Genomic DNA, 24,527 nt, shown 5'->3' with positions numbered 1-24,527 from the left:
CGTTAAGTGCAAGTGTTCAAAACCAGTCACAGATTATGCAAATTCTGTCTGATATGCAGATGCAGATGGAAAATAGATTGAGAGAACAAAATCAACTTTTGGGTGTATTGGTTGAGCTCTTTACACACCAGCAGGACACTGCCTCCAGCCTATCATCTGTCAGCAGCACACTAGAATCTGCTAGAACAAGGAGAACAAGGCAGTCCACTACAGGCACCTCAGCTCTCTCCTCCAAAAAGCCAAAGAAAAAATAAATATTATAGTTCACCAGAAAAAATTGTCCTTTGTTATTTACCATGTAATTGTCATACACATCAATGTGCGATGTGTTTTAGAACACTAATATTGTTAAAACATGATAATATGACCTCTGTTGAAATAGCAATAAAAAAACAGGTAAGGTTATCATGTTTATGACATATTCATGTACTATAACTGACATCACATAGTTGTGTATGAAGGGTACATATAGTAATATTTACTTATAAGATGTAAATCAATGGTTCTCACATCCAATATAAATTGACACATGGGTATATATATATATATATATATATATATATATATATATATATATATATATATATATATTTATATTTATGTATTTACAGAAGGTGTGAACATAAGGTAAAAACATCCATTTCTATTCTTCTCCAGAATGATATTCCAAAAATCATTATGACCTAAACATGAATTAAACAATGAGAAATTTTCAGTAATTATGGTGGTTAAGGGAAAGGGGTGGGATGTAGTAGTTTCACTTACATGCAATGGGAATCCGCAGTTTGTAATTCTGCAAGACATGATATATACACATGCAATGGTTGGTAAGGTACAGTCAAACATCATAGTAAATGTGAATGTTACAGTTTACTGTGCTTATGAACAAGTAACTTACAGGGGAAGTATTCACTGATGACAAAGTCCCTCACTTCCTTCCCCCTCAGTGTCCCCCTGTCCACACCCTCAGGTACAGGAACCAGCTGCAGATCTTGCTCTGGTTCAATGTCCCCCAATATACGTGTGTCCACAGCAATGTTATGTAGAATACAACATGCATTCACAATGGAACACACTTTGTTGGGGTTATACTGTAAAGATCCGCCCATCAAATCGAGAAACCTGAATCTGGTTTTGAGTAGGCCAAAGCTCCTTTCTATCATATTTCTTGTCCTAATGTGGGCCTCCTGGTACCTGAGTTGTGGCTCTGTAAGGGGGTGTGCCAAGGGGGTCAACAGCCATGGTCTGCAGCCGTACCCTGCGTTACCTGTCATGTAACATATGTATTCTGATTGATACAGGTTCATCATGTGCCTAAAGGGACATAACAGGAATTTAATTTAAAAGATAGATTTTTCTAGAACATTAAATTGGTGCATTGTAAGCAATATACTTTGATGACAGGATTAGTATAGACAAAATTCTATTTTATATTCAGATAGAACATGCCATTTTAAGAAAATGTCCCTTTAAATTAAAAAATAACTTAAAGGGACATGAAACCCACATTTTTTCTTTCATGATTTAGAAAATTGTTTTGGGTTTAGTATCCCTTTAAGAGAAAAACACAGACAGAATGAAGGTAGTGCATACTAACCGAGCAGCCAACCTCCCAACAGTGTTCCAGATTCAAAAAGCTGGAATAAGGAGGTCTGGCGCAGGATGTAGGAATTATGGGCACTCCCTGGAAAGCCTGCATACACATGTGTGAATTTCAGAGTGGTATCACAGACCATCTGGCAATTCAAGGCATAAAACCCTTTCCTGTTGATATAGAGGAATGACTCCTCATGTGGGGCCATGATACGCACACGTTTGCAATCAATTGCCCCATGACATTGGGAATGCACCCCAGTCTATAGAAGCCTTGTTTAAGACTGTTGCATGTCTGGGGGGGTACGGGGGAAATAAATGTATCACTGTATCTGGTTATATAGAACAGTCAAAACCTCCCCTGGGAGCCTGGAGACTGGGAGCCTGGAGAAAGTGGACTGCGCTAGGCCAGACACAAAGCCCTCTGTTGACTGGAATGAGCCGGATGCCAGGAAGTGCACAACACACAATAGCTTCTGCATACGAGTCAGAGCTCAGTTCCTATTCGCTTGAGGGTCAATATCATCCTTCAAAACCTCATACAGGTCAATGAGGCTTGCAGAAGTCAAGCAATGCTTTTCCCTGACCTTCTCCTCTGTCATTCCGAACAGGGTGACCCTAACCCTGTGGATCCTTGGTGCCCTTGATCTTCCCCTCTGCTGATGCCAACGTCTTATAGGCCCTGCTGGCCTATAACCAGCTTCAGCAGCAGGGGCAGCACCAGGAACAGGGACAGCAGCAGCAGGGACGCCCGCAGCACCATGACCAGGGACATCAGCAGCAAGTAGATCAGCTGCAGCAAGTCTTCCAGCAGCAGGGAGAACATCCCCGGGAAATCTATCCTCCACAGCAGGTAGTGCAGCAGCAGGGGCTTGTAAGCCTTCCAGCACCCCTTGTGCCCCACAATGCTGTCTGTTTAGAATAAAGCAGGAAAAACATGGTGACTAATGAGAGTGTGCATTGTCAGGTATTTTAAGGCTGCAGGTGAGAGGATGTGCTGTTTGTGATTGGTTTGACACACTTGCAGAGGGAGGATACTGTTTGTAATAATAAAGTGCTTAGAAAAGGTTTAACTGTTTGAGACTTGCGGCTGATATGTGATTGCGCATGCGTTAGTTGTTTGTTAGGCCTTCCAGGGAGTTACAGTGTTTTTTAAAGCTGCGCAAGGGTTGCTGCGCCTGCCTACGTGTGCCAAGATGAAAATGGAGTAGATTTTCTCAATTCTGCGCGCGCAAGTCCTTGTGCTGAATATGTAATACCGAATGGCAACGCCAGTTCTATGTTAAATTTTTTTTTTTTAAAAAAGAATATGGGGCGCCCTTGGTCAAAGGAAACAAATGAGTAATGAAAATAAAATATTAATTGTATCATCACTGTCTATTTTTACACAGTGATGATACAATCTATCTAACAAAGGGTCAAACAATGTGACAGAATGCAATTAACAGGTTAGTGAATATAACAAGACTAACAAACTCCCATTTATCAAAAAGTAGGGTATTGGATAAAGAACCCAGGTGTATGTAGTGAATCCAGGTCCAGACAGCTGTCTGTGGATGGATCAAGGCCAAGATCCAAGATCAGCAATCTGTATAGAGTAGAGAGAAACAGAAGCGCCATATGACCTAGTACTGTATAAATACGTGAGAGATGGTGCATAGAATGTTTACACTCACATTTAGCAGAGCACCCCTCTTGGTGCAAATAGAGCAGGCTGGAATCAAACAGTCACCAAGCAGACTCCAATGAGTCAGGATACGATATCACAAAAGGTGGTACACCAAAAGATAGGGTGTAAATCGGAATAAATGATATGGCAGCAAGTAGCAAGTGCAAAACCTACTTTATTTAAAACAAGTAAAAACAAGCTGATAAAACAGTCACTGGTTGACTGAGAAACGTGTTGCTTATTTTTACTTGTTTTAAATAAAGTAAGTTTTGCAATTACTACTTGCTACCATACCATTTATTCCGGTTTACACCCTATCTTTTGGTGAACCACCTTTTGAGATATCGTATCCTGACTCATTGGAGTTCGAGCCATACCGGAGGTTAGTCTGCTGGGTGAATGTTTGATTTCAGCCTGCTCTATTTGCACCAAGAGGGGTGCTCTACTAAATGTGAGTGTAAACACTCTATACACCATCTCTCACGAATTTATACAGTACTAGGCCATGTGGCGCTTCTGTTTCTCTATACTCCCCAGTTCTATGTTAGTTTATGGTAGTAAAAAATGCGGGCGACGGGTAAAATATATATGCACGTAACTTGTATGCTACGCCGTATATGTGATTCACAAAAGCCGGCAACGCAGCATATGTAATCTTGGCCTAAGAGTTTAGAGTTATAGTTAAAGGGACATTGTACACTAGATTTTTCTTTGCATAAATATTTTGTAGATGATCCATTTATATAGCCTATCTGGGAGTGTTTTTATTAAAAATTTAAAGTTTTGCTTATTTTTTATTTTTTTGTACTGATTTTCACATACCTAACCAAGCGCCACAGTGCCAGATGTATACAAGCGTTTACAGACTCCTGCAGGCTCCTGTCTATGTTATCTGTCTTTTCATATGCAGGGAAGGGGGAGGTGGGGAATGTCTACTGTTTTTATTTACCCAGCCCCTTTCAGTGGGGGTCCCAGACTACCTCATCAACAGTGATAAACCGGGAGCTTCTAAGTACATTTTTAAAAGGTTTTATACTGGATTTTTAGATCCGCATCTGTGGATATTCTTCTTTATAGTAGTGTCTATTACATGCACTTACATGAAAATTGGTGTATACTGTCCCTTTAAGATTAACTTTCATTTAAAATTTTCTTTTGCAACACCTTTGTAGTCCTCTTAATGATCTCATCAATATTAAAATCCTGTGTAATTTTATTATCCAAAATTTTGGTTGATGTGATATTTATAGCAGTAAATAAGTTTTGCTATGACACAAATAGTGGATTATTATTAACAACTGTTACGCTAATGTACAATATAAGGCACAAAGCAATACATTTAAGTATTCAGGAGGTTGTTTATCACCAACATGTATACATTCTGAATTAATTTTTTTATTCTCAGTTACAGACCTTAAAGGGATATTGAACCCAATTATTTTCTGATTCAGATAGAGCATGCAATTTTAAGCAACTTTCTAATTTACTTCTATTGTTTCAATTTTTCTTCATTCTCTTGGTATCTTTATTTGAAAAAGCAGGAATGCTGAACCTAAGATGGGCTGGCTCGTAAGTTTATATTCCTGCTTTTTCAAATAAAGATACCAAGAGAATGAAGAAAAATTTGTAATAGAAGTAAATTAGAAAGTTGCTTAAAATTGCATGCTCTATCTGAATCATGAAAGAAAAAAATTGGGTTCAATATCCCTTTAACATTTCCATGACATTTTTCTTATAACACACTCAATGACAAACAATTACTAATATTTTTATACCTGTAAAAATCATCTCCAACAAAGAACAGGGTTTTCTTCGTATTCTTCAGGTACACTGCAGCATCTATTTTCTGTACATGATTTGGAAATCCAAAGTCTTGAATTGTACGGGGAGAACCTTGCGTTATTAGTCCTCTAGTTACCCAGTAATGAGGACCTGTTAGAAAGAATGTTAGTAATAATAATCATAAGTATTATAGCAACAAGTAGATATACACAACTCCTAACCAGCCCAGCTATACATCAAAGCCATATACTATAAATATGTAGCATTGCTATTTAATGTTATCCAAAGCTGTTCTAACAAGATTTACTCTCTCTTATTGTTATTGATAAAAAATATTCTACTGCTCATTATTTATAGGTACAATTAATGGAAACTGGTAATAAAGGCTTTTATCACAATCAATCGGCAGCAGTTTTTTGGTTCTTTTTCAGGCAGAAAAAAACACTTTTTAATTTGGGGTGATCACAATAGGGTGATTTCAGTTGATTCCATCACGTGCAAATGGGTTTTCTGACCCTCAATTAAAAACCCTATTTTCCCTATGTAGCCAAAAAGTTATTGGTTAGGTTACCACAATGGTTAACAATTTTTTGAGTCAATTGTTGGGGTTTTGTATACGACACCTCTAGGCAAAACTCATCGAAAAGGCATTTTGAACATCTTTAACCCCTTAAGGACCAGCGACGTACCCTGTATGTCGCTGGCCTTTTTTTGGGACTTGATTGTTTTATAGCGCGGTCTTGCCACCAGCGTTGAGACTGCTCTATTCCACAAAGCCTGCTGGAGGGAGGGTATTAATAGCGTGTTTTTGCTAGACTTGCGCTATTATGTCCTGAAAAAAACATTAACGACCAGTGACATACAGGGTACATTGTGGTCATTAAGGGGTTAAGACTATTTCATGGCTATTTGCAAACAGTCTTTAATATGAAATGGCCACAGTATTCATTTAAGAGGTTTATTAACATACATGGTATTGATTCATTAAAGCTCCATTCATCCCTATTGGAGAGGCTGTATACAGAAAATAGGGCACACATTTACATATGTATAGCTTCATATACACATGTATATGTGATGACTACATAATATCCTTAACAGCTAAGGGGATCTGTGAGAAAAACACACAGGACACCAACAACTACAAATGGCGTCATTTCATATTTAATTTGTAAAATTTGATTAAAAGTCTCACTTGCACTGTCTTAATTGTCACAAACAGTAATGACATTAATAAAATTGTGTTTTAAAGGAGGTCACATTCATAGTTAACCATTGCAATGTGTTTCCATCCGCACCACTACTAACCCATCTGAAGGCATCTTTAAGGTTGTCAGGATGGGCAGACTGGGCACTCTTTTTCTATCGCTATATAGTCGCTTTGCAACTTTCACAAGTATTGAGGCTGTCTGTAGTGGCTTAGAAACAGGCAGAAATGTAGAGATTTAAATGTTATAAATTATATTAATATAACAATGTTGGTTGTGCAAAGATGGGGAATGGGTAGTAAAGGCAATTTTGGTGTTGACTGTCCCTTTAAATATGTTTTATAGTTATTCCTGTACTGAGAAAAAAAAGTTCAGTTTTAACTAGTACTTTTTATATCCAAAATATAAACCTTTAGATGTCAATACCAGAACAAGGTATTAGTTGATGTGCATAGGTTATTTTCAGTTTTTCTTTTGCAACAAATTTAGCCACATGTTATAAAAATTAAATAAATATAAATACAAATACATTAACAATATCAACTTTATATGAATCTTTTATCTTTTATATATTTATCTTACATGCAATGATTCTTGATCATATCTACCTTTAAAAAAATATGCTGTTCCTCTATCGGCAACCTCGTAAGCTGCGTCCACATTAGCCATAAGCTGTGGAAACGAGCTTGCAATAGAGCTGGGTCTGATGTTTGCAAGATATGCCTGTCTTCTCCAGAAGGTTCTGTTTAAAAAAAGTAAATATATACCGATGTTATCCTTTTGTAATTATTACCTGTATACCTAGTGGCTTTATACTGCTCCTGACTACAAGTTAAACATTCATCTTTTGAAATAAATGTAAACTTTTCTCTGGTAGAGATATAGGGGAACATTTATCAATCCGCAGATGCTGCTTATTCCGCGCGAGCCTTCCGGCTCTTAAAGGGACATGAAACCCATTTTTTTCTTTCTTGATTTAGAAAGAGCATGTCATTTTAAACAACTTTCTAATTTACTTCTATTATCTAATTTGATTCATTCTCTTGATATCACTTGCTGAAAAGCATATCTAGATATGCTCAGTAGCTGCTGATTGGTTGCTGCACATAGAGGCCTTGTGTGATTGGCTCACACATGTGCATTGCTATTTCTTCAACAAAGGATATCTAAAGAATTGAGCAAATTAGATAATAGAAGTAAATTGGAAAATTGTTTAAAATAGCATGCCCTATCTGAATCATGAAAGTTTAATTTTGACTAGACTGTCCCTTTAAGACTGCTGGACTGCAATCATCCTGATTAGATAAGATCGGGATGATTTACATCCACTGCTAGTGGCCGATTGGCCGTGAATGGGCAGGGGGCGGCATTGTACAAGCATTTCACCAGAAATGCTTGTGCAGTGTATGCTGTCGGCATTTAGCGATGCAGGGCGGACAAGATTCGCTATAGCGAATAAATCTACCCCATGTTCTGTATTGAACAAGATGGAAAGATTCAGTTCCAATTATTTGTTTATATTATGAAAATATTTAGCTGTTTATATCTGGCTATGGGATTTTTTTTTTACTTGATCAATAATTTGTTGGTTAATACTACATAAATGTGTGAAAAAGTATCCAGATGAGCACTGTTAAGATACTTTATATTGCCCTAACTCTGTAATACACAGTAGTTTGTTTTATATAAAGTTTAATCAAGCATTTGGCTTCTTTTGCTGTGTTTTATTGTTTTTTTTCAGACTTCACCAATTAGAAACTGATATGTGGATATATATGGCAAGTCAGATAAGAATAGTAAACAGCTTTTGACATCACCAGCACTGTAAGCTAAGCACTGAACCAATGTTCTAGAGAAGGAGCATTATAAAAGTAAGATATGGTATGTGTATATATTTAGCTTGCTCTCAAGACTATAGAGTCACATGTGTAGATACTAAATAACAGATTGTTCTTACTGGCAACAGATAGTATTCGCATATTCGTGCACACAAATAAAACCTATCCATATTGTTACATCACTTGTGGGGAATTATCTATATAAGAAGAATTATTTTATCAAATTATAAGAAGAATTAATTTGATAGAGGAAATGTATTTTAAATCATCTTGGATCTGGTATTTTAATTAAAGGGCCATAATACCCAAATGTTTAAACACTTGAAAGTGATGCAGCATAGCTGTAAAAAGCTGACTAGAAAATATCACCTGAGCATCTCTATGTAAAAAAGAAAGATATTTAACCTCAAAAGTTGCTCAGTAGCCACATCCCATTGTAAAGGACTTCTAAGCAGCATATTAGTGTGTCTGTCCTGGGACAGCTGAAAGGATGAGCCTTGTGCACTCTCATGTTATTTCCCTATTCAGATTAGGGAAGTTTACAATGAAATCTCATGAGAGTTAAGTCAAATCTCATGAGATCACAGTAAAAGAGTTCATGACCTCAGCATTGCTGATGCTGATAGGCTGCAGTTAATTTCTTCTGTTTTTTTTTTTTTACCTGCAGCTGGGAACAGCTGAGTATAACTTTTTACACAGAACTTACTCTGCTGAGCTGAGGAAATTGTGAGGTAAAATATCTTCCTTTTTTACATAGAAATGCTCAGGTGATATTTTCCTGTCAGCTTTTTACAGTTATACTGCATCAGTTTCAAGTGATTTAGCATATGAGTATTATGTCCCTTTAAACAAACAAAAATTATTTAAAAGGAGCATTTGGCTAACATTTACCACACCTCCATGACTCAGAAGATAACAATGTAAAATATCTTGGACCATATGTTATCCAAGAGTTAACTTTCCAAAGGAAGTCACCTGGGGTGTTTGTCAACACAAAAATAGACCTTTTGTCCCTACTCAAAAGAATGGAGTCCCATTGTCTAAGATTTTGTTTATGCTTTGGTGAATAGAATTACAAACAAATGGGCCCTCACTCATATGTTATTGAGACTTCCAGGCTACTCCCATAAGCAAAAGACAATGTTTGTTTGGAAAAGAAATACGATTTTAAAATATAAGTTAAAATGTTAGAATTGTATATAAAAATTGTTACATAAAATTGTGATAAATGCTGTACAAATATTGTACCACATATCTGAATTTATAGACAAATTAAATGTGTAAGGAGGTATGGCATTATGTGTGTATAATAATCTTATGTTTAAATGTACAGATAATTACTTCAAAAATCTGATAACTATATGTATAATATATACTGTATATATGTGTAATCAGGATTATATATATATATATATATATATATATATATATATAGTATGACCACAAAACCCTTAGTTGTTACCTAAAAAACAAATTATACACTCTAACAGGCTAAGACATACATTGCTTACACGCATGAAACCAAATTAAGAAGACTAGAGAATATGACATATTGGGGCCTATCTATCAAGCTCTGAATGGAGCTTGACGGCCCGTGTTTCTGGCGAGTCTGCAGACTCGCTAGAAACAGCAGTTATGAAGCAGCGGTCACAAAGACCGCTGCTCCATAATCTGTCCGCCTGCTCTGAGCAGGCGGACAGACATTGCCGGAAATCAACCCGATTGAGTACGATCGGGTTGATTGACACCACCTTGCTGGTGGCCGATTGGCCGTGAGTCTGCAAGGGGCGGCGTTGCACCAGCAGCTCTTGTGAGCTGCTGGTGCAATGCTGAATACAGAGAGCGTATTGTTCTCCGTATTCAGTGAAGTCTGGCGGACTTAATCCACACTGTCGGATCAAGTCCGCCAGACTTTGATAAATAGGGGCCAATATCTGCTCATATAGAGCCCTAAAAACTCAAATAAAAAAATTGTTTTTAAATACTGGAGAATTGCCCCTTCCAGTAATGCATAAAAAGATATTGATGAATATATATACATGCATATAAGTGGGCATGGATGTGTGTATGTATATGTATGTATGTGGATATATAAAATATATCTCCCTATGTTAAAGCCTATGTACATATATTTTTAATAAGGTAGTGACCAAATGATAAGCCATGAACACATGAATACTTATTTAAATATATTTGGTCAATTTATGAAGTCTAGCTCACAGATTAGATAAATGAATATAAATAAATATATATATATAAATACAAAACAATGAAAAAAGGCACTAACTGGTAATAGTATTAAAATATAACATTTAATTTAATCCATTAAAAAGAATACTTTTTAATGGATTAAATGAAATGTTATATTTTAATACTATTACCAGAGTGCCTTTTTTCATCATTTTGTATTTGGATATTTTTCTGAGAGTGCACCTTGGGAGCTGATGGACTATTGGATTATGGAGTGCCTATTCCACTGACTTTGGTATATATAGGGGGGGGGGGTGAGAGAGCAAAAAAGAGGGGGAGAGAGAGTCAAGGGGTAGGACTGCTGTACTGCAAAAAATGGCCCGTGTGAACAGGCTTTAGGACTAGTCCTATATAATAAAAGGCCAAGTGTGTTTGTCCGAAGCTGTCATGCGCAGTCTCTACTGCGCATGAGGACAAACACACCTGGCCTTCCAACCGACCTGGTGTCGTGTGGTGGAGTGGGCGTGACCAGACGAGTTTGTAGTGGGCGTGGCCAGGTGGGTGCAATGTGGGCATGGTCGGACGTGAGGTGGGCGGGGGTGGGAGGGGCCAGATGCCAAGAGACAGCGAGCTCTAAAGAGGGAGGATAGAGAGAGAGCAGAAGAGGGTGGATAGAGAGAGCAGAAGAGGGGGATAGAGAGAGGGAGAGAGATACAGCAAAAGAGAGAGGGGGAGAGAGACAGCAAAAGAGAGAGGGGGAGAGAGACAGCAAAAGAGAGAGGGGAAGAGAGACAGCAAAAGAGAGGGGGAGAAAGACAGTAAAAGAGAGGGGTGAGAGAGACAGCAAAAAAGAGGAGGGAGAGAGACAGAAAAGAGAGGGGGAGAGACACAGCAAAAGAGAGGGGGAGAGAGACAGCAAAAGAAAGGGGTGGAAAGAGACAGCAAAAGAGAGGGGGGGAGAGACAGCAAAAGAGAGGGGGGAGAGAGACAGCAAAAGAGAGGGGGAGAGAGCGCGAAAGAGAGGGGGAGAGTGCGCAAAAGAGAGGGGGAGAGTGCACAAAAGAGAGGGGGAGAGTGCGCAAAAGAGAGGGGGAGAGTGCGCAAAAGAGAGGGGGGAGAGCACAAAAGAGAGGGGGGAGAGAGCGCAAACGAGAGGGGGAGAGAGCGCAAAAGAGAGGGGGAGAGAGCGCAAAAGAGAGGGGCAGAGAGCGCAAAAGAGGGGGAGAGAGAGCAAAAGAGAGGGAGAGGGACAGCAAAACAGAGGAGAGAGAGAGCAAATGAGAGGAGAGAGAGCAAACAAGAGGGGGGAAGAGAGAGAGCAAAAGAGAGGGAGAGAGACAGCCAAAGATGGGGAGAGAGAGAGCGCCAAAGAGAGGGAGAGAGACAACAAAAGAGGGGGAGAGAGAGCAAAAGAGAGGGGGGGAGAGAGAGAGCGCAAAAGAGAGGGGGAGAGAGAGCACAAAAGAGAGGGGGTGAGAGCGCAAAGAGGGGGGAGAGAGAGAGCGCAAAAGAGAGAGAGAACACAAAAGAGAGGGGGTTGAGAGAGCGTAAAAGAGAGGGGGAGAGAGAGTGCAAAAGAGAGGGGGATAGAGAGCAAAAGAGAGGGGGGAGAGAAAGCAAAAGAGAGGGGGAGAGAGGGAGCAAAAGAGAGGGGGGGAGAGAGAGCACAAAAGAGAGAGGGAGAGAGAGTGCAAAAGAAGGGGAGAGACAGAGCACAAAAGAGAGGGGGAGAGAGAGCGTGTAAAAGAGAGGGGGAGAGAGAGCACGCAAAAGAGGGGGGAGAGAGCGCAAAAGAGAGAACTCAAAAGAGAGGGGGGAGAAAGAGCACAAAAGAGAGGGGGGAGAGAGAGCGCAAAAGACAGGGGGAGAGAGAGAAAGTGCAAAAGAGGGGGGGAGAGAGAGCACGCAAAAGAGAGGGGGAAAGAGGGCAAAAGAGAGAACACAAAAGAGAGGGGGAAAGAGAGAGCATAAAAGAGAGGGGGGAGAGAGAGCACAAAAGAGAGGGGGGAGAGAGCAAAGGAAAGGGGGGAGAGAAATAAAAAGAGAGGGGGAGAGAGAGGGAGCAAAAGAGAGGGGGGAGGAGAGAGCAAATGAGAGGTGGAGCGAGAGAGAATGCAAAAGAGAGGGGAGGGAGAGCGCAAAAGAGAGGGGGTGAGAGAGCAACAGAGAGGGGGGAGAGAGAGAGCAAGCGGTGGGACCACTGTACTGCAAAAAAAGGCCCATGTGAACGGGCTTTAGGACTAGTAATATATAATAAATAATATGCTATCTTAAGTGTAGGCATCAGGATCTTTAACTTAGTGGCAATATGCATGGTTTGTATCAAGTTTCCTTGGTTCACATATCAATGAAGATGCATTTCTTTCAAAACTAACATCATGAGACTTTATTCTAACTGACAGGATATCTGGTTTGTAGTCATCTTCAAAGTTCTCAGTTCAGCTATCCACAATGTTTGTTTTATTTTACCATGGAAACATGAAAAGAGAGGGGGAGAGAGTGCAAAAGAGAGGGGGAAAGAGCGCAAAAGAGGGGGGAGAGAGCGCAAAAGAGAGGGGGGAGAGAGAGCAAAAGAGAGGGGGGAGAGAGCGCAAAAGAGAGGGGGAGAGAGCGCAAACGAGAGGGGGAGAGAGTGCAAAAGAGAGGGGGGGAGAGCGCAAAAGAGAGGGGGGAGAGAGCGCAAATGAGAGGGGGAGAGAGCGCAAAAGAGAGAGGGAGAGAGCGCAAAAGAGGGGGAGAGAGAGCAAAAGAGAGGGAGAGGGACAGCAAAAGAGAGGAGAGAGCGAGCAAACAAGAGTGGGGAAGAGAGAGAGAGCAAAAGAGAGGGAGAGAGACAGCCAAAGAGGGGGGAGAGAGAGCGCCAAAGAGAGGGAGAGAGACAACAAAAGAGGGGGAGAGAGAGCAAAAGAGAGGGGGAGAGAGAGAGCGCAAAAGAGAGGGGGAGAGAGAGCGCAAAAGAGAGGGGGTAAGGGGGCAAAGAGGGGGGAGAGAGAGAGTGCAAAAGAGAGGTGAAAGAGCGCAAAAGAGAGGGGAGAGAGTGCAAAAGAGGGGGAGAGAGAGCAAAAGAGAGGGAGAGAGACAGCAAAAGAGAGGAGAGAGAGGGCAAACGAGAGGAGAGAGAGCAAACGAAAGGGGGGAAGAGACAGAGCAAAAGAGAGGGAGAGAGACAGCAAAAGAGGGGGAGAGAGAGCACAAAAGAGAGGGAGAGAGACAACAAAAGAGGGGGAGAAAGAGCAAAAGATGGGGGGAGAGAGAGAGAGCGCAAAAGAGAGGGGGAGAGAGAGCCCAAAAGAGAAGGGGAGAGAGAGAGCGCAAAAGAGGGGGGAGAGAGAGAACGCAAAAGAGAGGGTGTTGAGACAGCGTAAAAGAGAGGGTGGAGAGAGAGTGCAAAAGAGAGAGGGATAGAGAGCAAAAGAGAGTGGGGAGAGAAAGCAAAAGAGAGGGGGAGAGAGGGAGCAAAAGAGAGGGGGGAGAGAGAGCACAAAAGAGAGGGGGAGAGAGAGAGAGCGCAAAAGAGAGGTGGAGAGAGAGCATGCAAAAGATAGGGGAAGAGAGAGTGCGCAAAAGAGGGGGGAGAGAGAGAGCACAAAATAGAGGGGGAGAGAGAGCAAAAGAGGGGGGGAGAGAAAGCAAAAGAGAGGGGGAGAGAGAGGGAGCAAAAGAGAGGGGGAAGAGAGAGAGCAAAAGAGAGGTGGAGCGAGAGAGAACGCAAAAGAGAGGGGAAGAGAGCGCAAAAGAGAGGGGGAGAGAGAGAGCGCAAAAGAGAGAACGCAAAAAAAGGGGGGGAGAGCGTAAAAGAGAGGGGGGAGAGAGAGCGCAAAATAGAGGGGGAGAGAGAGCAAAAGAGAGGGGGGGAGAGAAAGCAAAAGAGAGGGGGAGAGAGAGGGAGCAAAAGAGAGGGGGGAGAGAGAGAGCAAAAGAGAGGTGGAGCGAGAAAGAACGCAAAAGAGAGGGGAAGAGAGCGCAAAAGAGAGGGGGAGAGAGAGCACAAAAGAGAGGGGGTGACAGAGCAAAAGAGGGGGGGAGAGAGAGAGAGCAAGGGGTGGGACCGCTGTACTGCAAAAAATGGCCCGTGTGAACGGGCTTTAGGACTAGTAATATATAATAAATAATATGCTATCTTAAGTGTAGGCATCAGAATCTTTAACTTAGTGGCAATATGCATGGTTTGTATCAAGTGTCCTTGGTTCACATATCAATGAAGATGCATTTCTTTCAAACTAACATCATGAGACTTTATTCTAACTGACAGGATATCTGGTTTGTAGTCATCATCAAAGTTCTCAGTTCAGCTATCCATAATGTTTGTTTCAAACGTTTTCTTACATTTCTAAATGTAAAGTGCAATAGCTCATTAAATTATTTGTTACCTGTCCTTAAAAAATAAAAGTTCGTTCCCTAATCCTGTAACGGCATCAAATGACAGGTTTGAGTCACAAGCATTTGGATTGTTTGCTGGGACAGTTGGCAATTCTTTTCCAGATACATTTGAACCTACAAATAAAACAAAATTAAAGTTAAACCAACAATATTTTAAAAAGTAGCCAAACACAAAGCTATTATGATATATGAATCAATTATAACATTTTCAGGAGCTGTAACATATATTACATTGTATTTGTTACATTTATTAGACAGGCAATTTTGGGAAGAAGCTTCTATTAAAAGAGCAGATCAAGACAAAAATACACATTTCTGCATTTGGGCATAGTAAAAATAATAAGTAAAGAGTACACTAATTGTACTGACTGATAGCTTCTGACATATGTTTATCTACAGTTATAGATCAATAAAGCTCAGGATAACACCTTCGTTTTGTACAATTTGTTTACCTTGCACACAAGAAAAAAACGAAACATGAAGTTCATAATAACTCCAGAAACCCCCAGTAAACGCAATTTAACCCTCAACAATGGTGAACACAAAACTGTTCATGTTCATTTAGGTACAGTCCAGGATTTACAGATGCTCATTTGAGTCTTCATTGACAGAAAAATAGGTGTGAAGCATTACCATACAAAAAAAAAGATTAAAAGGGAAATATTTAATTTAGATTACAGGCCGCAAACTGGTTGCAGAAATAAAAGATGGTAATTTTGATTTATTTGTTGCTGTTTTAGGAAATTGGATGTATTAAAGGGCCATAATACCCAGATGTTTAAACACTTTAAAGTGCTGCAGCATAGCTGTAAAAAGCTGACTAGAAAATATCACCTGAACATCTCTATGTAAAAAAGAAAGATATTTTACCTCAAAAGTTCCTCAGTAGCCACCTCCCATTGTAAAGGATTTCTAAGCTGCATATTAGTGTGTCTGTCCTGGGACAGCTGAAAGTATGAGCCTCGTCAACTCTCATATTATTTCACCAATCAGGTAAAGAAAGCTTACTATGAAATCTCATTAGAGTTAAGTCAAATCTCATGAGATCACAGTAAGAGTTCATGACCTCAGCACTGCTGATGCTGATTGGCTGCTGTTCATTTCTTCATTTTTTTTTTTTTTTTTACCTGCAGCTGGGAGCAGGTGAAGTATAACTTTTTACACAGAACTTACTCTGCTGAGCTCAGGAAATTGTGAGGTAAAATATCTTCCTTTTTTACATAGAGATGCTCAGGTGATATTTTCCTGTCAGCTTTTTATAGTTATACTGCATCAGTTTCAAGTGATTTAGCATATGAGTATTATGTCCCTTTAAGCTTTCCTGGAGACTTGTGTATTTACAGACATATACCAATATATTGATTTTATTGTATAAATTCAATCCGTATGTACAGTAAGACTACACAAATCAGTCTAATCTAGATTTTTTTGAGTAATGATGCTAAGATATCTAGAACAAGAGTGCTTCCCAATAACCCCCTGTAAACCTGAATGTTGAAATGTTTGTAAGGGTTGCTGTAGAGTTATCTGTGGATAATATTGTTCTGAATTTGAGTACAAGTAGACAATGCAATTTAGATTTGTTTTTTATCCAATAGTTTCAATATACCATACAAAGTCTGTATCCCTTTAACATCATCATTGGGTAGACGGAATCCAATGGGATGTTGGTATTTGTATGTTGGATACATCAAAGCTGAAGGATCACTTGAATGTCCGAGGCCTAATGCATGTCCAAATTCATGAGCAGCAACAGTGAATAAATTAAAACCTAAAGAGAAAATGAAGGTAAATTATATAAGCAGCATGAACAAAATAACTACCCTTGCCTTTGACATTTTATTCAATTTATAAACCTACCATTTGATCCTGTTGACCATTTTTCAGCATTGTCAAAATGAGTATCCCCACCCAGCCCTTCACCTGGGGCAAACGCATGAGCCAAAGTTCCCCGTGGGCCATCAAAGGGGTAGGAATCTCCATGGTCTGAAAGTAAAAAACTGTGCTTATTTTGGTTAGTATACTGAAAGAAAAGCACCAGCCTCATCCAATCCAGTGTGTGTCTGCATAGGGTGCTGTATAAGATATAGGTTTATTCCTACACTCCTGATTATAAGCAACAAAATAAACCTATTTAAAACTCTAACATACATGAAAAATATAATTCTAAATTTTATTCACAGGTTTGTGGATTCTGAATGTCACTTTTCTATATGAATTTTGTACTTCTAAATGGTGCATTGTAATTAGACATTTTCTTAAGCTTTATTTATTTTAGAAAATGTGCCATTATATTGTACAGAAATTTTTGCTGATAAACAATGATTTGAAAAGCCAATATGATTTCAGTAGTTCTCATCTTATTGGCTGATTTTAACAGCCAATAGGATTTCAGTAGCTCTCATCCTATTAGCCGACTTGAATTTCCAAAATCAAATCAGCTAATAGGAATGCAAGGGAAGCCATTTTGAAAAGGCTTCCTTTGCGACCGTATGAAGAGGATGCTTTGCACCAGATGTCTTCAGGATGGAGCCGCTCCACGCCACCGGGATGAAGATACAAGAAGCCGCCTGGATGAAGATAGAAGACGCCACCTAGATGGATGAAGACCTCACCGCCTGGATGAAGACTTCGCCGCCTTGATGAGGATGGATGTCCGGACTTTAAAAACTGTAAGTGGATCATCGGGGGTTAGTGTTAGGTTGTTTTAAACTTTTTTTTTTGGGTGTTTTTTTTTAGATTAGGGTTTTGGGCATTCTTAAACTAGCTAAATGCCCTTTAAAGGGCAATGAAAAAGAGCTGAATGCCCTTACAAATGCCCTTTTTAGGGCAATGGGTAGCTTAGGTTTTTTTTAGAGTTAGGTTTTTTATTTTGGGGGGTTGGTTGGGTGGTGGGTTTTACTGTTGGGCGGGTCTTTGTATTTTTTTACAGGGAAAAGAGCTGATTTCTTTAGGGCAATGCCCTACAAAAGGCCCCTTTAAGGGCTATTGGTAGTTTATTGTAGGCTAGGTTTTTTTAAAAAAAATTTTTTATTGAGGTTTTGCAGAACAAACGTAAAACATAATACGCCTTTTTGATAACAGGAAAAAGTACAAACAAAATTAAGCAAAACATTTCAGCAGTTATATAAAACATTAATAATAGGCTAATGAAACCTCAGTTTTTCAATAAGATAGTATAAATGACTAATCAGTTGATAACATAGCTTTAGGCCCAATTTACCATAATTATAAAAAGAAACTGATAGTCAGATGGGCAGCTCTTTGGGAGCTTCCAAATGAGAGAGAATGCGTATATAGTAGGGGGGGGGGGAATTCAGCGGGTAAGCACCGCTATGCATATAGGGGAAAGGGTGGAGGGCGGAGCCATAGATAAATGTAGGTAATTTAAGGTACATGGCGGGATCTCAAAAGTGTTTTTTTCTCTCCTTTTTTCCTCTCTCTCTACCTGGTTAAGAATTACTGAGAAGCGAGGGTGCATGAGCTCTGAGTCAGCTAAATAGATGAGTAAAAAAAATAGGCGCGCAACCTAAAAGTCAAATTTGAGGCGTGCACAGCATCTCAGTACAAAACACAATCCACTAGATTTAGAGTTCTGCGGCCAAAGGGGTGCGTTAGCTAAGCGGGCTTTTTTTTCCCCGCACCTTTTAAATACCGCTGGTATTTAGAGTTCACAGAAGGGCTGCGTTAGGCTCCAAAAAGGGAGCGTAGAGCATAATTTATTGCCACTGCAACTCTAAATACCAGCGGTGCTTACGGACGCGGCCAGCTTAAAAAACGTGCTCGTGCATGATTCCCCCATAGGAAACAATGGGGCCGTTTGAGCTGAAAAAAAAAACCTGCAAAAAAGCAGCGTTCAGCTCCTAACGCAGCCCCATTGTTTCCTATGGGAAAACACTTCCTATGTCTGCACCTAACACCCTAACATGTACCCCGAGTCTAAACACCCCTAGCCTTACATTTATTAACCCCTAATCTGCCGTGCTCGCTATAGTTGATCCCTGCATATTTTTTTAACCCCTAATCTGCCGCTCCGTACACCGCCACCACCTACGTTATCCCTATGTACCCCTAATCTGCTGCCCCTAACACCGCTGACCCCTATATTATATTTATTAACCCCTAATCTGCCGCCCCCAACGTCGCTGCCACCTACCTACAATTATTAACCCCTAATCTGCCGACCGGACCTCACCACTATTATAATAAAGTTATTAACCCCTAATCCGCCTCACTCCCGCCTCAATAACCCTATAATAAATAGTATTAACCCCTAATCTGCCCTACCTAACATCACCGACACCTAACTTCAAGTATTAACCCCTAATCTGCCGACCGGACCTCACCGGTACTCTAATAAATTTATTAACCCCTAAAGCTAAGTCTAACACTAACACCCCCCTAAGTTAAATATAATTTTATTCTAACGAAATAAAATAACTCTTATTACATAAATTATTCCTATTTAAAGCTAAATACTTGCCCCAACGAATTCTGATCTTTTGCCTGTAAAAAAAACATACAATAGCCCCCCACCCCAACATTACAACCCACCACCCACATACCCCAAATCTAACCCAAACCCCCCTTAAATAAACCTAACACTAAGCCCCTGAAGATCTTCCTACCTTGTCTTCACCACGCTGGGTATCACCGATCCGTCCAGAGGAGGCTCCAAAGTCTTCATCCAAGCCCAAGCGGGGGCTGAAGAGATCCATCATCGGGCTGAAGAGGTCCATCATCGGGCTGAAGAGGTCCATCATCGGGCTGAAGAGGTCCATCATCAGGCTGAAGAGATCCATCATCGGGCTGAAGAGGTCCATCATCCGGCTGAAGTCTTGATCCAAGCGGGGGCTGAAGAGGTCCATCATCGGGCTGAAGTCTTCTATCAAGCGGCATCTTCAATCTTCTTTCTTCCGGATCCATCTTCATCCCGCCAACACGGAACATCCATCCTGGCCAACAACTTCCCGACCAATGACGGTTACTTTAAATGACGTCATCCAAGATGGCGTCCCTCGAATTCCGATTGGCTGATAGGATTCTATCAGCCAATCGGAATTAAGGTAGGAAAAATCTGATTGGCTGATGGAATCAGCCAATCAGATTCAAGTTCAATCCGATTGGCTGATCCAATCAGCCAATCAGATTGAGCTTGCATTCTATTGGCTGATCGGATTGAACTTGAATCTGATTGGCTGATTCCATCAGCCAATCAGATTTTTCCTACCTTAATTCCGATTGGCTGATAGAATCCTATCAGCCAATTGGAATTGGAGGGACGCCATCTTGGGTGACGTCATTTAAAGGAACCATCATTCGTCGGGAAGTCGTCGGCCAGGATGGATGTTCCGCGTCAGCAGGATGAAGATGGATCCGGAAGAAAGAAGATTGAAGATGCCGCTTGATAGAAGACTTCAGCCCGATGATGGACCTCTTCAGCCCCCGCTTGGATCAAGACTTCAGCCGGATGATGGACCTCTTCAGCCCGATGATGGATCTCTTCAGCCCGATGATGGACCTCTTCAGCCTGATGATGGACCTCTTCAGCCCGATGATGGATCTCTTCAGCCTCTGCTTGGGCTTGGATGAAGACTTCGGAGCCTCCTCTGGACGGATCGGTGATACCCGGCGTGGTGAAGACAAGGTAGGAAGATCTTCAGGGGCTTAGTGTTAGGTTTATTTAAAGGGGGTTTGGGTTAGATTAGGGGTATGTGGGTGGTGGATTGTAATGTTGGGGGGGTATTGTATGTTTTTTTTTACAGGCAAAAGAGCAGAATTCTTTGGGGCATGCCCCGCAAAAGGCCCTTTTAAGGGCTGGTAAGGTAAAAGAGCTTTGAACTTTTTTATTTTAGAATAGGGTAGGGCATTTTTTTATTTTGGGGGCTTTGTTATTTTATTAGGGGTCTTAGAGTAGGTGTAATTAGCTTAAAATTGTTGTAATATTTTTATAATGTTTGTAAATAATTTTTTTATTTTTTGTAACAGTTCTTTTTTTATTTTTTGTACTTTAGTTAGTTTATTTAATTGTATTTATTTGTAGGTATTTGTATGTAATTAATTTATTGATAGTGTAGTGTTAGGTTTAATTGTAGATAATTGTAGGTATTTTATTTAATTAATTTATTTATAGTGTAGTGTTAGGTTTAATTGTAACTTAGGTTAGGATTTATTTTACAGGTAATTTTGTAATTATTTTAACTAGGTAGCTATTAAATAGTTATTAACTATTTAATAGCTATTGTACCTGGTTAAAATAAATACAAAGTTACCTGTAAAATAAATATTAATCCTAAAATAGCTACAATATAATTATAATTTATATTTTAGCTATATTAGGGTTTATTTTACAGGTAAGTATTTAGCTTTAAACAGGAATAATTTATTTAATAAGAGTTTTTTATTTTGTTAGAATAAAATTATATTTAACTTAGGGGGGGTGTTAGTGTTAGGGTTAGACTTTAGCTTTAGGGGTTAATACATTTATTAGAGTAGCGGTGAGGTCCGGTCGGCAGATTAGGGGTTAATAATTGTAGGTAGGTGGCGGCGAAGTTGGGGGGGGGGGCAGATTAGGGGTTAATAAATATTATGTAGGGGTCGGCGATGTTAGGGGCAGCAGATTAGGGGTACATAGGGATAATGTAGGTTGCGGCGGTGTGCGGTCGGCAGATTAGGGGTTAAAAATTTTTATTATAGTGGCGGCGATGTGGGGGGACCTCAGTTTAGGGGTACATAGGTAGTTTATGGGTGTTAGTGTACTTTAGAGCACAGTAGTTAAGAGCTTTATAAACCGGCGTTAGCCCATAAAGCTCTTAACTCCTGACTTTTTTCTGCGGCTGGAGTTTTGTCGTTAGATTTCTAACACTCACTTCAGCCAAGACTCTAAATACCGGCGTTAGAAAGATCCCATTGAAAAGATAGGATACGCAAATGACGTAGGGGGATCTGCGGTATGGAAAAGTTGCGGCTGGAAAGTGAGCGGTAGACCCTTTCCTGACTGACTCTAAATAGCAGGAGCCCCTAACACTGGTTTTGACGGCTAACGCAGAACTCTAAATCTAGCGGAATGTTAGCAATTTTCTATCTATCACACATAACTAATTTTGAACTTATATGAACATATGAAAATAATTAACTTGTAGATACCAACATGGCAATAACAGTTTACAGACAGTGAGGACAATAGCTCTGCCAACACGAATCCAAAAATGACTAAGTAGATCCATGAATAAGTGGAAGTCCTTACTGCTATTGAATCCATACCTGCCTCACAGGAGCAATGAATACACATATAATACAACTTGAGCTCTAAGTGGGACCTACTCAGAGAGGGCTGACCTGTATTAGTCAAAAACTGTAGTAGTTGCTAGACATTACCATGTAGGAAATAATATGTAGTCAGATCATAGCTAAGTTAGAGCATATATGAGTTTAGGTATATAGTCACTGTGAGTAATCTAGCAGACTCCATTAGCTGAGACGACCAGTGCAAATGTGACCCTTAAAACAGAAGGTAAAACAAAGCACTATATGTCTCCCGGACATTAGAGAAGATAATAATAAGCTACCCCGCATCAGTTCTCTTGAGGTATGTAAGGTCCCGCATATTAGTTAGCAATGAGAACCTATTTTGTAAAAAGACAAATACTTATAGGTATATGCCTATTAATGTAGTTTTTATAAGGTTCTCGCTTTATAGCTATACATAGTGTCCAGCCCTTGCTTATAGTTATTTGTACCAGAGCTAGTGATCATATATAAACACTAATGGTGTTATAGTGGGGCATAACATAGTTGTAGTGCAAGGTCTGGGCTGCTCAACTATTGAACATCAGGGACAAGTTATTTATAACAAGTAAAATATGCATAAATATATCATAATGTCCCTATAGTGGAGTATCTCCTGATGTAGGGAGAGGGTAGGGTCAAATACAAAGTATCACCCTCATATAGTAATACAAAAAAAAAGTAAAAAAAAAAAAAAAAAAAGTCTTAACTTGGGTAAAATATAAACAGCTAGTGTAAAGCTATCTGCTTACTAGTAGCACACTTATCTAAAGGGAAAGTGCAGTAAATAAGAATGCAGGAGGTATGTTTATATATATATACAACTATTCACATAGCCCCCCAGAAGCTAATCTAATGTAACAAATACAAAACCTGTTCATACAATAATATAATCTAGACAAAACTATAGATTAACAAGAGATCATCAGCTACAATATAATGACCCAATGTGGGGTTGCCTAGCATAGCAGTAAAAGAGGGATAGCAGATTTCAAGCTTAGTAAATTCTTCATGGTGATATTCTCTAAGTAGGTAGGAAATCATACTGTTTTTTATAAAAGTCCTACATTGACAGTGTATATAGACAAGCAATTAATATTATTGTACGTAACATTAAATTATATAAAGCTAACGTCACACAGACTTATTAATCTAGACTGTCTTATGAGGTTCCATTCAGGTACTCCATGATAGGGTCTCTTAAACGTTCCAAGGAAGTAAACAAGGAAACTAGAGGCAAAACTAAACCCCTGGAACAAAAGGGCCATCTAGTAAGTTCTATAAAGATCAATAATATCGTTCTTTGCTTCATTCTTAATCGTGCCCACAGGGCTCCAGTAGGCATTGAAGTTTAGAAACCAGGTAGGTAAGGGTGTTCCAACCAGCCATGTTTGAACCAGTAAAAATAAGTGAAATAGAGCAGCAATAACATAAAGCCACTTGTAGAAAACCAAACAATCTCTATTAAACTGAGAATGGTACGTGTGTGAGAACAGACAACTGGAGCAACACAAAGCGTACCTTATCAGGAGGAGACTCAAGAATATTGCAGTATGTTAGTACTTCCAGCACATTTAAAATGAGGTTATCATCTACTGCATAAGGCTCATGCAGATCTCCAAAAGTTACTGCCGAGTAGAAGCCTGATGTTGGAGCGGGTGGTTAAGGCTTCAGTAACGCAACTTCTAAATTCACCCAACTCCAGCTTTTATTAGGTGACTTGAGGGGAGGACAAATTCAGGCTGTAGTGCGAGTCTGCTTAGCGTATAGATCCCGGTATGAGAATCGCCATATTTGAAAGGGCTCATCTGCCTCTTGCTGATCCTGATTTCCCTGTATTTATCCCGCAGAAAAATGCTGAGTAGGCTTAGATGAGAATTGAGAAAGGGCAGCTGGCGCCGTATAGCCTTGTTCTAGGGAAATACCCCTGGTTGTAAAATAGCTGCCATGTGAAGCGGTTTAGCTGTGTGCGGCTGCACTGGGTCCCCACTGGTAAGACCAGGTAAATCATTGATCAAACCCCATCTAGGCTGTCTTTTCTGCGATCGGTCAGTAAAATGTCGGGTAAGTTGTGAGTCCTCAGTCTGACCAGTCATATGGGTGTCTGAGTAGGGTAAGGAGGCGACGCCATCTTGGCTACGCAGCTCCAGGAAGATAGACCTCAAGCTGTTAAATTGGCTGTCAGCTCTCTCCAACATGTCTCTCAGCAGAAGAGTAAGGTGTATGGAGGAAATCTCCATTCTAGGAACAATATAAGGAAAAGATATAGGTACTTAGGGCATTAAAAATCGAAGTTCTAGGGAACAGGCTTCAGGAGCTCTGTTAGAACATGTCTTTCCTCTTAGGCAGTTGGCTCCGCCCCCCAGCTAGGTTTTTTTTATTTTGGGGGGGCTTTCTTATTTTGATAGGGCTATTAGATTAGGTGTAATTGTTTTTATTTTTGATAATTTAGTATTTTTTATTTTTTGTAGATTTAATTTTTTAGTAGGGTTAGGTTTTTTAATATGTAATTTAATTATTTTAATTTGTAGTTATTTTAATTTTAGTATAATAGTAATGTAGTTTAATTTATAGTTTAAA

At 39.9% G+C, this 24,527-nt stretch overlaps 1 protein-coding gene across 1 annotated transcript in view; it reads right to left on the bottom strand.

Moving 5' to 3' along the window:
• MMP20 (matrix metallopeptidase 20) overlaps positions 1–24,527 on the bottom strand; it is a 93,994-nt gene that overhangs the window by 22,369 nt on the left and 47,098 nt on the right. The window contains exons 4-8 of the mRNA XM_053705065.1: positions 16,521–16,646; positions 16,270–16,431; positions 14,651–14,774; positions 6,861–6,994; positions 5,038–5,194 (exon numbers count right to left, since the gene is read on the bottom strand). Of these exons, the coding sequence (XP_053561040.1) occupies positions 5,038–5,194; positions 6,861–6,994; positions 14,651–14,774; positions 16,270–16,431; positions 16,521–16,646 (703 nt within the window). The remainder of the gene's footprint in view (positions 1–5,037; positions 5,195–6,860; positions 6,995–14,650; positions 14,775–16,269; positions 16,432–16,520; positions 16,647–24,527) is intronic.

Source organism: Bombina bombina, chromosome 3 (assembly GCF_027579735.1).
Source record: "Bombina bombina isolate aBomBom1 chromosome 3, aBomBom1.pri, whole genome shotgun sequence".
Lineage (NCBI taxonomy): Eukaryota > Metazoa > Chordata > Amphibia > Anura > Bombinatoridae > Bombina > Bombina bombina.
The sequence above is the reverse complement of the archived record's forward strand: the minus strand, read 5'-3'. Positions and strand labels throughout refer to the sequence as shown.